The 15769-nt window shown below is 35.7% G+C and overlaps 1 protein-coding gene across 8 annotated transcripts in view; it reads left to right on the forward strand.

Moving 5' to 3' along the window:
* Nucleotides 1-15769, forward strand: part of LOC126811200 (rho GTPase-activating protein 8) — a 221553-nt gene that overhangs the window by 150495 nt on the left and 55289 nt on the right. For all 8 annotated transcript variants that reach the window (XM_050536765.2, XM_050536766.2, XM_050536767.2 and 5 more), the window contains 2 exons: nucleotides 7868-7928; nucleotides 8388-8475. In XM_050536765.2, the coding sequence (XP_050392722.1) occupies nucleotides 7868-7928; nucleotides 8388-8475 (149 nt within the window). The remainder of the gene's footprint in view (nucleotides 1-7867; nucleotides 7929-8387; nucleotides 8476-15769) is intronic.

A 15769-nucleotide genomic window follows, 5' to 3' on the forward strand; every position in this document is an offset into this window, starting at 1 on the left:
TATCTCTACTTACCCTAAGCAGAAAATGCTCATCTTTGAACTCCATCAAGGCATTGACCTAATAAACACCTACACCAAGTTTGAACATTCTAGGTCAATTAGAAGGAGAGTTATTGTGTCCCAAAAAGTGTGACGGACAGACAGACAGACAAACGAACCAATTTTAACCCCTTAACTGCGTAGTTTTTAAAACGTTAACTACCCCCTATTGCGTAATTAATTTGACGAAAAACATCATTTTTTGGCCCATTTCTTCCTGAATACAAATTTTAGTGGTCTAATACCATATACGGTAAATAGAGTTGTCTCCCTTCAATTAGATTTCCTCGACCAGGCGTAATATAACGTCCTACACATGCTGCGATCGTTTTCGAAGAATAGGTTGGGGAAAATACCTCCAGGGCGTTATATTACGTCCTACACACGGTGAGTGGCAGTTGTCCAGGACGTTATATAACGCCCTACGCAGTTAACTGGTTAATAGTCCCCTGCTTTCTTCGAAAGGCGACACAATAAGCAATTTGTTTGATTGATGCTTTTGGACATGATAACTTTAGTTCCAATTAAAGCGATAATTTCATATTTTCTAAGAAAGTCAAAACATAATTATTACTATGTCTTTTGCTCAATAGGTTGTCAACTCACTATTATACGATCATAGGTATTATTCTCCCTCTTAAAAATCTTTTGACCCAGGAAATAATAACACAATTACCTCCCTTGTTTTTGAAACCTAATTCCAATAAAACTAACAAAAAACAGCGAGTTACAAATAAGTTTTCCAGGTCTTTTTTACAATTTGAAATATTTGAGTCCAATTATAAACTTTGTGCTCACAGCCATAAAATTAGGGCATATGATCAAGTTCAAATTATGTGCTTTAAATGAACATAACATTGTTTTTGCTTGAGTAAAGAAAGTTTAAGCAAAGCTTACGTGCGCCAGTATAAAAATGTTGGTGGAGCAACTGCCAAAAAGTTCTTACTATACCCCCACCCCCTACACACAAAAAAAAAAAAAAAAAAAAAAAATTACCAACGCCACTGTAATGCGTGAAATAGACACCAAGCCCCCTCCTCAAACAAAAAACAACAACAATACACGAATAAAATATAAATAAGCACCCCTTTATTGAAGTTATTGAAGTGTTGACTTTGGTACGCCTATACCTCTGCTTTATTAAGCCAAAACACCAGTCTGGTGCAAACTTTGTGTGTCCTGGGATGAGGTAATTTAGACTTATTGTGGCATGAAGCCCATGAATTGTCCTCCACAATAAATAATATAACATAAATCTATTTTTGTTCTGGCCACTGCAGTTGTCGCAGTGCAGCTGCAGATCTGTCTCACCAAGACCATAGTTAAGGAGAAAATGATCTAGATAATTTATTACAGAAACTGAACCCTTCGACACATTCATCCCCTCATCAATGAGCTAGTTAACCTGTTGTGGTATTCCTTCACAGCATATGCCAAATAATCCACACTTCCTTGGGGTCAGGAAGTAAATTGGTCCTGGCTTTAGTGGGTTGGCGGGAAAGTGGACCTGAAAAAAGGGATACAATTGTAAGAATAACTTCATTACCTCATTGATCACATGATGATTGGCCTGAAAGAAAACCTGCAACTATGAGAAACTGATTTATGGACTGGCCTGAAAGTAGTGAAAGAAGAAGGTGCTAATATTATACGTTATATCGGCCGATAACAGACTCAGATTAATGTTATGACTTAATTCTAAGCTTGGCCATGCATAATTGCATAGTTGAACTCAAAACAACATTCGTTAGGAAGGTGTGGGGGATGGGGCCTAACTAATTTAACTTACCTGTTGAGCAAAATCAAAGCTGTAGTGCATGTTAATTGGCCTTGACATTGGTGGTGTTGGCTGAAGTTTAGTCAGATTAAGTACTTCACAGGCCTCTCTGGAACAGGCAACCATTTCATTCAGATAGGACCTCTCTTTGGTAACCACCAGTAAGTGTTCCTTTTGTTTTTTTAACTTTGCTGACTTGACTATTTCTGGTAGATTTGAGCTTCTATAAACAGCATAATTGTTCTTTTGACACTGCCAACACAGATCAGACATTGGTTTTGTACGAGTGATGTGGGGGGTTAGCGACTTCCAAAGGCTGCGGAAACTGCTAATCTTCACAGCCCGATGGCCTGAAGTATAAAACAAAATAAATTTAGCGACAAGACAAATAAATAAAGCAATAGCGATTTATGTCCATGATTTTGATCGTTCGAACTTGGTTTTATTTTATGTTATTATTATTAAACTATGGTTTATGTTTACAATGTCAATTACTTTTGTATTTTACAGGTAGGCTAAATCAAATAAGGCAAAGAAACATACATGTAGTCCCCAATTTAGAACCTTTTAAAGGAAGATCGCCAATACAAAATGCTGAAAAGAAAACAAATCTGAACTTTTACATTATGTTAGGGTGACCCGTGCACTTTACAGAAAGTTGGTCTCGACACGGCTAAATGTGCACGCTTCAGTTGCGTGTCTCGAACTGATTTCTGACTACCCCGCACTCGCTTTGAGTCGATAAATAGCCATGGCACGTGCAATTCTCTACAAATATATCAACTATTACAGCCGAAAAAAATCTATTGTTGACGATTTTGAATAGCAGTAAAATTTAGCTTCTTGGTTATTACAGCAGCTTTAGTAATTACGTTTGTTTTATTTTTTTAAATTGCTTTATCATTAACTGTACCGTTAAGAGCGGCATCTTTTGGTTTAGTACAAATACTATCTCTGAATCACTTTCTTTAGCAGGAACATGATACTAGCAGTAGTTTCATTTTACTTTTACAAGTTTCTTAAAACAATTGTTGAGTTGTCTAAAGTGCTTATTTCTAAATTCAATTTCTTGTTGTAGCTTTCTGTTATGTTTCGTAAAAAAGTAGTCTTTATTATCCCGACCTGTCAATCAGACGTAGAATGGTCGATAGACTGGTTAAGCGAGACTAAATTCAAAACAAGGGCACGTAACCTATCTTTTACTCAAAAGTGTCTGGATGTTATGGACGCAACTTGGAACCAGTTTTCAGTCTATTATTTATAGATGATTAATGGTCATAGCTTATTAAGTACAACATGATCGTTTATTTAGTGACTATAATTGTGTGAAACTGATTTGAGGCTTGGCATATATATAAATATTGTGGCGTAATTGTCGAGATATTTGGAGATATTTATTTATGGTGGGTCACCCTAATTATGTAGAATATCCTACCAAGTTTAGTTACTTCCTCTTTATAGAGACGATGAACTGATGATTTGGTTACATATGAAGGTAGAAGTTTGATATCTAGTTTCTTCTGACCAGGATGCCGACCAGGTAGAATAATGGCATGCTCTTCTGCATAGTTGCAGATAAAAGAAACAACTCTACGAATGTCATCATGGCTTAGAATATTACGGTTTTTAGTTCTACAGCCCCCACGTTTCTTTAGACGAGGTGATATCCCATTCTCTTTGTAGTGGATGAAGCAGCTATCTAACACAGACTGACTGATCCTGAAAGTAAAAAATTTAAAAAATAAAGTACCGTATTGAAAACTACATGTTGTCATTTACTGTACATGTCATGATGCAGCCTTGCCTAACAATCTTCAATTTTCATTACAAATTAATTTGTGTGTACTGTGTATAAAATGTAGTTTTAACTAAAATGCCCATGAAAACATTAATTTCACTCATTACAAAATATATTACTGATTCTTATTGTTTCCTTATTTTGGCTAAGTGGGTAAGACGCTGGCTCGCTACCCTGGAGGTCAGGTGTTCGATCCCTGCATTGGCCGAGAAAGTTCATCCAGATCTTCCGGCGTGGTTTCCCCTTGTCAGTGATGCAGGACGGAGTGCCTGACAAGGACAGCTGTCTAGTCGTTCAGATGGGACGAAAAACCAAGGTCCCGTGTACATATTGGCGTGCACATAAAAGATCCCTTGGCAGTTGGAATTCGATATAAGAGTAGGCCGTAGCGCCGCTGCCCGGGCAAAATTTCCCTCATAGCACACTGTATGGCATATGCCCGTCTTCATTAGCCCAGTTTAGGAGCAGAACAGTAGGATGTTAAACCCCATTTCATTTCGTTTCCTTTTTTTAAAATCAATACATGCTTTAATAAACCTATTATACCTAATGAATTTGTTAATTGTTTAATTTATTCCTCCCTTCATTACTTGTTTAGGTATTGAATCCTTTCTTAACTATGGCGTCGCTGACAAGACTTCTGAAGCCGATGCATGTGTCTGATGCAATTACAGACTACAATTCAATTTTCAATTAAGTATGAAAACGATAACAAACATCAATCACACAAGGCAATAAACCTATTTAGGCAGAAATTATTTAATTGATGACCGTAATCAGAAATTTATATCAATAAAAGTAGTTTTGAAGTTGGAGACTCTTTATCAACTTTATGTTAATTAATTGCTAGATACCATACATAATAGTAATAGTTCACTTACATGTGTACAAATCTAAATGTACTTCGACAGATAGTTTTTCCCTCAACAAGATAAGCAGTCTTCTGATGCGATCTTTTCGTCTGAGTTTTGTGTTTTGATCTTTCCGTGTAGTCACTGAAGTTTCCAAGACTGCTGATCTTACCAATGATTTCAAGGTCTTTTTCGTCTGACGTGAGGGAAACCATATCTTGTCGACATCGATATATAAACTCAGGAGAAAGCTTCTCGCTACATGACATCAATCCCTTCTTTGAATTTTCTTTGCGCCGAGACGCACATTCACATTTCACTATCAGGGTCAATAAAGTCAACCTGCTTCATTATCATGGTTTCTATTTCTACTTCATTTTCTTTTTCTAGCTTCCCCGGCCCCTCCTCTTCACTATCACTTTTCTTGCCATTCACATCATCATTGAGCTGTTCTACGTCCATATTTTTACTTATTATAGCACTGGGTACACCGTTTAAAATCTCATCGTAATCATCGTCACTGTCACTGCTCTCTGAATTGGATTCAGAATTGTCAACAAAATACTCCTCAATTAGTTGATTCCATGTCCCAGCAGGTGCAGAGCGTGTCAGATTCGCTCCTGCCAACTCATTTAAAGCTTTGGCGATGTTATCCGCCTACACTAGAAAATACTTTTAGAACTACGTGTTTACAAATATTCCCAGGGACAGCCATTAAAATTTCACTTCATGCCTCGTGCTGTGCGCACCATGTGATCAAAATTAGCGAATCAGCGAGCGTGCTACAATGACAATCGGCCTCACATAGCAAAAAGCAGACGTCTATTCTACATTTAAAAACGTTTTTGATTGGTCTTCAATAACACCAATTGAAATTATTTTATGATGACATAGAAGGGGATTCCTTAAAGTTTGTTATGATACCAAGTATCTGCTGATAAAAACTTACTTCATGTTCCTACAGTAAAAACTAAAACTGGTGAACGGGCTTTTGTTTACGCCTCTGCTAACGTGTGGAATGAATTACCTAGACATGTAAAAGACTCTACTAACGTTGCTGTTTTTAAAAAAAATCTTTAAACCGTTTTTTTTTAACATGCTTTTAAACTATGAACATGTTGACATTTTAATGTTTTAGAACTATTTGTTTTATATTATATGTAATATTTTAATTGTGAAAAGCGCCGCGGAGCAGCTGTTAGCTGGAGCACTCAGCGCTATACAAAATGATTATTATTATTAAGTAAGAGGGGATTTTCCGAAATGTGTTGGCATAAAGAAGTCAGCATTTAAGACAATCTTCAGGAATTTTTTCTTTGTTTTAAGGCATTTCTTTTCAGACAGTCTTCGTAAATCGCATATTAATGAACTATGGGATTATTATTATGTTGTATAAACAGGTTTGTACAAAAGTTTATGCCTTTGACTATTGATTTTTGGTGAAAACTCAAAATCGGTCAGATGGCAGCTTCTTACCTATTTTGACCTGTACCAATAAAATGACATTATGCGACATGCGACCGAATTAAAAATGGTGGGTCACATTTTTGCGAATTTCTCAACTGGCAATAGTGAATTATAGGATTAATAGGATTATTCTTTAACAAGGTAGGACTGTTTATAGATACCATCTATTTTAAGGCTTTATTTTAATAAATTTTAAAAATATAACTTAAAAATATGAAATTGCAGCTTTAAGTGATAGTGAGGACACTTGGTGTATAGTTTTATCACATCAATATCTTGAATAAGTTCGATAATGAGCATTTTCTGCTCTGGGTAAGCAGAGCGATAAACAATTTGATTGGTCGTGATTTTGGAACACAATAACTCTCCTTCCAATTGAGGTAGAATGTTCAAACTTGGTGTAGGCGTTCATTAGGTGAATGCCTTGCTGGAGTTCGATGATTAACATTGTCTACTTACTGTAAGCAGAGATAAGCTATCTGATTGGTTGATGCTTTGGAGCACGATAACTTTATTTTTTAATTAAGTGAGAGTGATGAAATTCCATGAAAAGATTCATTATATCATTACCCTGACAAAGTTCGTTATGATGAGAATTTTCTGCTTAGGCTAAGAAGCAATTTGGTTGGTCAAGACTTTGGAACATAACAACTCTGCTTTTAATTGAGATAGAATGTTTAAACTTGATTTAGATGTTCATTAGGTGAATGTCTTGACTGAGTTCAATGATTAACATTTCGAACCAAAGCTAAGCAGAGCTAAGCAATTTCATTGGTCGATGCTGGATTTTTTAATTGATAATATCTTTGTCGAATTTGGAGGGGAAATATATCAGCAAGTGGTAGGTATCCCCATGGGCACCAAATGTGCACCTTTGCTTGCTGATTTATTTCTATATTCTTACGAAGCCGATTATATACAGGCACTCGTAAAAGCAAATAAACGATTAGTCAGACATTTTAATTTCACTTATCGATATATCGATGATGTTCTATCACTGAATAATCTAAAATTTAGTGATTATGTAGAATTCATATATCCTGATGAGCTTGAAATTAAAAACACGACTGACAGTGACAATTATGCTTCCTACATGGATCTGCGTCTCGAATTTGACAAAATTGCCATAAATTGTGTATTAAATTGTACGATAAACGTGATGACTTTGACTTTCCGATTGTTAACTTTCCATTCATTAGTAGTAACATTCCAATATCACCAGCTTATGGAGTGTTTGTGTCTCAGCTAATTCGTTACGCGAGAGCTTGTTTCTTTTTTTATTCTGATTTTTTAACTAGATCGAGGTATATGTCATCTAAGTTTCAACTACAGGGATACTTGCCCACTAAACTTACAAAAACCTTTAAAAAGTTTTATGGCCGTCATATTGACTTGATTGTTAAATATAACATGTCTCTTTCGGCTATTATTCTAGATATATTTAATTGACGCGTATATTATCTCCCTGATTATGTCTACTACATCGTTAACACTGTTCATCACGTGCATTTTGCATACGGATAGTCCATTGGCCAATCACTCTATTTTTCCAAGTTTTCGTGTTATGGTTTGGATGCAGCTATGGCGGGTGTGGCACCAGGCAGGGTAGTCCATTTGCTGATTACACCATTTTGCCAATACCGTTTTTTTAGGACTTTGAATTTTGTCTAATGGTTTGGATTGTTCGTACCTTGGTTTTATTTTATTTGGGACAAGATAACTTTGATTCTATCTGATGGAGAGTGATGAAACTTAGTGTATAGTTTATAATCAGTTTGATTGCTTGATATTTTTGTAAGAAATAAATGTTTGATTAATTAATATGTGTCATCTATTTATTTTTGGGATTTCGGCGGGGGACATAGTCTCACTGTTGGCTTGTTTTACATGCTATGTAATGTTTGTGTAAGGTAGATTATGAAATATTGATTTCAGGATGAAGAAACTGTGAGTGAATTCTATGATGTAGAAAGATATGGTATCATTGAAGTAGCAGGTGACATATTTACTATATATACACAAACATACATTTTATCTTATTCTTATCATTCAGATGTCATTAGTAATAAAATGTTGCTGAGCTTTTGTTCTCTTTCTCATCTATGCAATAGATTGTACTATATCTGCAACAGGTCTCTATTTATCCCATATATATATATATAACTGAATAGAATCTAATAGAAGTTGCTTCAGTTTATATGCCATCAAATTCAGTATTTTAAAGAATTAAATCATTAAACTTACGCCATTGATACACGTAACTTTGTAGGTTTTCTGTGTAAAAATTAAAAACACTTACAATGATCAAAATAACCATATTCTCTGACACTACGAATAATTCCTTTATTGATTGGCACTCAAAATTTTGAAGTCAGATCTCTGTTTTAGACAATGTTCTGGTATGTTTTCATGTACTTCATATACTTATATTAAATACTTGTTTTTAATATTATAGGTGATGATTTGTATGGTAGAAAAGTTATTGTTTTCTCTTCTTGTAAACTTCCGTCCAATAAAACATTTGATCACCAGCGATTATTAGAGTGAGTCTACATTTTTATATGCCTACATGGAAATTTGGTCATATATTGCCGTCGGTCCATCAATGCGTCTGTCGTCCACAATTGCTTGTGAACATTCTACAGACTACATTTATCATCTGATTGTTTGGCAATTGATATATGTTAAAAAACACAACACAGTTTATATGGAAATACAATCACTGGTTTATAAGTATAGCACGACGTTTCGACAAGTATTCTCTTATCGTTATCAAGCACAAATCATTTGTGCTTGATAACGATAAGAGAATACGACGTTTCGACAAGTATTCTCTTATCGTTATCAAGCACAAATCATTTGTGCTTGATAACGATAAGAGAATACTTGTCGAAACGTCGTGCTATATTTATAAACCAGTGATTGTATTTCCATATAAACTGTGTTGTGTTTTTTAATGTGTTCAATCGCTAAATGCCACTCAAGGATTATATTGATATATGTTGTTTACATGTATATTAGTGAGATGAAGAAGCCTATATAATTTCAATAATTTCCGTTAATTTCTTCTGGAGTTATGGCCGTAGTTTCTCTTTGTTGCTCCTTGTGAATGCTATAACAACAAAATTATCATCCGATCTGTGTGTAATTTATATGCATAATTTGAATTAGTAAAACGAAGAAGCCTATTGAATTTCAGAAATTTCCGTTCATAACATCTAGAGTTTGTGAACGCTCTAACAACAAAAGTCATCATCTGATCTGTATTAAATTAACATGTACTAATTAAATTTGTAAAATGAAGAAGCCTATTGAATTTCAGCAATTTCCATTTATAAATTCTAGAGTTATGGTCCTTGTTTCACTTTGTTGAACCTTGTGAGCGCTTAAATGCCAAAAGTTATCATCCGATCTGTATGAAATTTTTTATGCATCATTTAAATTAGTGAAACTGAGATTCATATTGAATTTCAGCAATTTCTATAAATAATTTCAAGAGTTATAGCCCATGTTTTACTTTGTTGAACCTTGTGAACAGTCGAACGACAAATGTTATCGTCCGATCTGAAATGCATTATTTGAATCAGTAAAACGAAAAAGTCGAATTTCAACAATTTCAGTAAATTACTTCCAGAGTTAAGGCCCTTGTTTCAGTTTGTAGAACCTTTTTAACTTAACCCTCAAATGACGAAAATTACTAACTGATCTGTATGAAATTGTCACATAAATGCCCCCCAATACCTGCAAAGAATAAATATGTGACAACCAGGGTTCTTAATCCATTTTGAAACGAACCGGCCAGAATTGGGTCAAATGAGGTTCCGGTAGGAACTGGGTTTTAAAATTTCAACAAAAATAATTCTTGGTAATTTGTTATGAGGAATATCGTATTCTACTAAATCTAATTAGCACAAAACATAACGACAAATAGGTACACCGCCGGAAAATTTTACATATTTAATTCACGTAGCGGCTTGAAATTCATGTCAGTAATATTCCTGAATAAATTACTGTATTCGATGGATATAAGCTGATACAGCACCATGGTATTTCTTCATAACACAATTTGTTGGGTTTTTATACGCCCACATTTTCATGTGGACGTATTATGCCGTCGCCCCTGTCTGTCCTGACGTCCGTCCACAATTTGTTTGTGGACACTCTAGAGGTCACAATTCTTATCCGATTTTGACGAAACTTGAAATATAGGTTTATCTCCAAAAGTTCTCGGCTGCTTTCGATATTGGAATGTATCAGATCGAAACTTCATGGATTATGGCCCCCTGTTTCTACGAAAAATCACGTTTTTAGCTTGTGGACCCTATAGAGGTCAGAATTTTTATCCTATTTTGTTGAAATTTGAATGTAAGTTTATAACCCAAAGATCTCAGTTCCTTTCGATATTCGCACATATCGGACCATAACTTTCCGAATTATGGCCCCTGATTGTACGAAAAATCGAGTTTTTAGCTTGTGGACCCTATAGAGGTCATAATTTTTATCCGATTTAAAAAACTGTATTATTATATCACCGTTACACCCTAAGGACGACTGAGTTCGAATTTCGTGAAAATTTGCCCAAAACTGACAGACAAAATGGCCGCCGTTCGTTCTCAAATAGCGTAAAAATATGGTATATCAAGGTTGTGGACCCTCTATATGTCACAATTTTTATCCGATTTTGTTGAAACTTGAAATGTAAGTTTATAACCCAAAGATCTCGGTTCCTTTCGATATTCGCGCATATCGGACCATAACTTCCTGACTTATGGCCCTTGATAGTAGGAAAAATCACTTTCTTGTTAGCTTGTTCTCTATCCATAGGGTTGGGACAATCGACATCGGCTACAAACGCATTTTATTTTTTGAGGCGAAATAGACCACATTTTATGATTTTTGTCGAAATAATGGTGAAAATTGAGTTTTTGGGTTGGGGCAGCGGCCATTTTAAAATGGCGGCCAAAATGACTGCAAAAAGCTTTTTTTTTTTCAGTTATTATCAATATAACTTGCGAAGATAGGTGTGTCAAATGTCTTTTTGCAGGTTTACGGGGTGCTATGTGCAAAAAATGATGTTTCGGCACAATCCGATAAATGGCTGCCATCTTGGATCCAATATGGCGGCCAAAATGGCTAATTTTACCCCTTTTTCTCATTTAACCGTATTTCATGCCATGAAATAAGTTTTTTTTAGGATTTATGAAAAACATCTATAGACGACTAAATTCTTAATTATTTTGTTTTCCTAGTATGACGTCCTAATTACTGACAACGTCGCTATTTTACTATGACGTCATAATCATTGCAACAAAACGACGTCAGTCGTCAATGAACAAAACGTCAGTCGTTACTTAGATCTCACTCGAAAACAACGCATATCGGATAATTGTATCATTGTTGATTTCCTCAAATGGATGAGATGTTCTTTCTACGTGTGGATATACCTAGTACCTTTGTGTGCTAAACACATGGGATATACGATATTTTGTTTTTAGTGGATATAGTTTGCGATTTTGGGTTGTGATCTCCAACATGAATGAGTCTCGGCAGACAAGAGCTAATGACTTGGTGATGGATTTATATGGCGAATACTACAGGGAGGAACCTCAGTTCGCCGATAAACCCAGACTGGCAACTTGAAAATTCATCATGGGCCGAATGATGAGCATAACTAAAACTGAAAAGGGCAAACAGTCAATCAGCAAAGATACGGCAAGCTGGATAGTAGCAGAAGAACTATGTGCTGATTGGATTCAGAAGAACGTGTACCCCATGGAACCGAGAGTAGTTGCTAAGCGAATCAGAGACGACTACGATACATTACGAGAACTAAGAAAACTCGAGAAAAATAAAACAAAAACTATGACGCAAACGTGTATACAAAAAGCTGTCAAATTCAATGAAAAAATGACATTACGGGCATATGACATTCGTGGTAAAGTGCTACACTATCAAAAGCAACTTGAAACACAATATGCTGTCAAAATGACCAACGATGATATAAAGTTTTATGAAAATAACTGCTTCGGCGATTACAAAGCTACCTGCTCTCAAACAATCCCTCGTAATTGGGTCAAACAACAGAAACGTAACTGTGAGCGAGAACTAGCTGCTGAAAAAAAGAAGAAACAATATTCTAACGAAAACGTGGTACAGTACCCTGTGATGGATGATGAAATGGCAGAGCTAATGGAAACAACAGAAATTTCAGATCCTACGTTTCAATGCAGCGTTGACGAATCAAGTATCAGCCATGATGTTCCTGTTACTAGAATGAACACAATGACAACTGAAACATGTGAAGGTGAGCCATCCATTTTTCCTAACGTAAAGATCAGGACTGGGCTGAAAACACTAAATGAGAGTTTAGTTCGAACCATGGTTCAGAGTATCGCTAAATATAAAGTGTCAGCTAATGACTTGATCGGTATCACTGTTGATCTTGCTAACGGCGTATTTGGACAGAATTGGTCAGTCTCATCTACAAGTACCGATATTCCTGATTTAGAAAGTGAAGATGAGGCAGAGTCACCAAAACCTAAACGACGATGTGGTGATTTTTCATACGTCATGCCAACTCGGAAATGCTTGGCAAATTATTTGGAAGATGCTTTCTACTTAAATCTAGAAGTGCTTGCGAAATATTTGCTTCAAAAAGACAATATTGTAAACTTTTTCAAAGAATGTGTCGACAGTAACTCCATTAAGCTGGTGTTGGCAGTAGCCACATTTCTAACGAATGACTGGTTCATTTGTTGTACTGAAGTGTATTCTCTCTTCGCCGAAATACTTATATTTCCTCTTTTGGACTTGTTGGATGTCGATAAACGGTTGAACGGAAACATAATGGATAGATCTTGGCAGGGAGTGAAGGAGTTTTTCGACATGAAAATACCAGAGCTACAAAAACTACAGGCGAAGTTTGCAAAAACTGTAACTGGGAAAGGTCAGTTGATTGGTGCAGTCCTAGATGAAGTCATTTACATTTTGAATCGTCAGCTTGGGGAAATGGACTATTTTGAAGTAAATGTGAAAGAAGTCGAATGCATACCCGATCGTGAAAAACTGAAATACGCTCCCTTAACCAATATGGGCTGCGAATCTGAATTCGCCAAACTGGATAATAAAGTGAAATCTACCGGAGGAATGACCAGGATAACAACACACTCTAAAAAGAACATTGTTGCTACCAACGGATTCTTAGTACATCGAGATTTCTTGGAAAGTACCGAAGCTGAACGAAAACATAAATGGAAATGGGGAAGAAATTCCGAAGAAGTGCAGAAGGCCAAGCAGTTGGAAAAAGATTTCCTAGAAACAGTAGCAGCAGCTAAATGTCTTACCCTGAAAAAGAAAGAAGAACTCAAGAAGAAGAAAATGCAATGTAGTCTAGCACTATTGGAAGCTTGTAAGCAGCACAGAGGTCCCGTCACACCGCATACAATCCACAAACTCAAGACGTTGTCGCAAAAGCAGTTGCTCTGTGAAGTAGGATACATTCGCTGTACACTAGCCCCTGACATTCGGGAGAAGCGCAGAGTGAAATTGGACACTGGAAAGTACAAATACGAAAAATTTACCAATGCAGAACTTATTCGCTCTATTAGTGACATTATAAAGCCTGAAAACAAAGTAGAGGATGTAGAGTCATTATTGAAACACTAAATACGAATAGCATACTGACAAAGATACAAGGTGATAACGCGTAGAAATAAAATGTGCTAAGTGATCCTTGTGGAAAAGGTAAAACAAAACTGTAAATATAGGTACAATATAGTGATCCAAATGTAAGACTGACTGTGAAAGTAAACTGTGACGCAAAACAAAAACTGAAATTCTCAATGTATAAAATAAATAATCATTCAATTTGCGGAATATTGTGATCAAATTCGAATGCAATGAAACAAAACTATAAATTAGTATAAATATAATAAGTAAATATTTAGGCAAATATACATATCGCCACCTCTCAAAACCTATAAAAAGACATATTATCCGTCATGCAAAAGGAATAATGAAGAACAAAATGCCAAAGTTGCCATTTTCGGTGCCATTTTGGCCGCCATTTTGGATCCAAGATGGCGGCCGTTTATTGGAATTTGCCGAAACATGACTTTTCAAATTCAGCATCCAGGAAAACGAATAAAAAGACATATTGCACACCCATTTTCGTTCTTATGTTTGTGATAATCGCAGGTTTTAGCGAAAATAACGGCAAAAAAATCATTTTTACCGCCATTTTGAAAATGGCCGCTGCCCCAACCCAAAAACTCAATTTTCACATTGGCCCAACCAAATTCATGAAATTTGGCCCATTTCGCCTCATAAAATGTAATGTGTTTGGGAGATTTAATAAATAAATACTTTTTGTCTCAACCCTACTATCCATCTCTCGAAAATGTGGGCGTATCCTGCCTGGCAGACGCTGGTTTTTCTATGTGTAACTTTATTCATTCGTCCATGATAGACACAGCACCGTGATCACGTGACAACCATAATTGAAATGGCTTTAAAATTAAATTCCATATGACAATGCTATATAGCTTCCAGTAATAATAATGACAATATTTTTAAAAAATATGCATCTGTCAGCATGTGTTAAAAAAAAATAACGTAACGGTAAACGCTATTTAAAACTAAAACTAGCATCGCTGGTTTACTGACCTATATCCAACCGATATCACATGTCATCAGCGATTCGGCATTGGAGATTCAAAAAATATTATTAATGACTGTTTCTCAGTGTATTTGGTGTTCTATCCGAGGATTATATTCTTGAACTAAGATTTAAATTTAACTAACAACTGGTCAGTGAAACCATTAAATTATGATCCAATTATTATTTTAATATCTACGGAGTGTCGAAGGCGTGCGATAGATGCACAATCCATGCCAAGATCGTCTTCCTTCATTGCTGCGTGGCTTATTACCTCAAAGCTAAGGTATGACTATTATTGTAGCCGACAAGCAAGTTGATTGACTACTTAATTAACAAGTAATAATTAACCCGTTGTAATTTAGCCAAAAGTAGATTTATGATACCATAGTGGCCAGTTCATTGTTTTACCAATCGGCTTGACTGAACTTCAAGCGGCTAAAGCCGCTTAAAAAAACAGCCGATTAAGATCCCTGTCGACCACTCAGACGATTTAGCTGCTATGGGCGTATGTTTCATTGCCTGGCAACTTACCTTTTCAATGGTTGTTTATAAATATTACTTTGTACCCACAAAAATGTTACCTCTTTTTTTGTTTTTCTGCCAGATTTATTAGAATTTCCACCTCATTTTTCATAGAAGGTTGTTTAGAAATATTATTTTGTACCCACAAAAATGTTACCTCTTTTTTTGTTTTCCTGCCAGATTTATTAGAATTTCCACCTCATTTTTCATAGAGGGAACTTTTAAATGATTTAGTAACTGAAATTTAATCTTTGTATCACAATTTTTTGACCGAGGTCATTGATGACGTAGATTGCCGTCGCCCCCGTCAGTCCGTCGTCCACAATTTCTTGTGAACGCTCTAATGCCAAAAGTTATGATCTGATTGTTTTAAAATTGATATATGTTGTTGACATTAGTGAGATGAAGCAGCCTATTTAATTTCAATAATTTGCGTTTATTATGTCTAGAGTTATGGCCCTTGTTTCAATTTGTTGAACCTTGTGAACGCTCTAACATCAAAAGTTATCTGCCGAACTGTATGAAATTTATATGCGTCATTTAAATTAGTAAAAAGAAAAATCCTATTGAATTTCGGCAATTTCCGTTTATTATGTCTAGAGTTATGGCCCTTGTTTTACTTTGATGAACCTCGTTATCGTCTGATCTGTGTAAAA

Source organism: Patella vulgata, chromosome 2, assembly GCF_932274485.2.
Source record: "Patella vulgata chromosome 2, xgPatVulg1.2, whole genome shotgun sequence".
Classification (NCBI taxonomy): Eukaryota; Metazoa; Mollusca; class Gastropoda; family Patellidae; genus Patella; species Patella vulgata.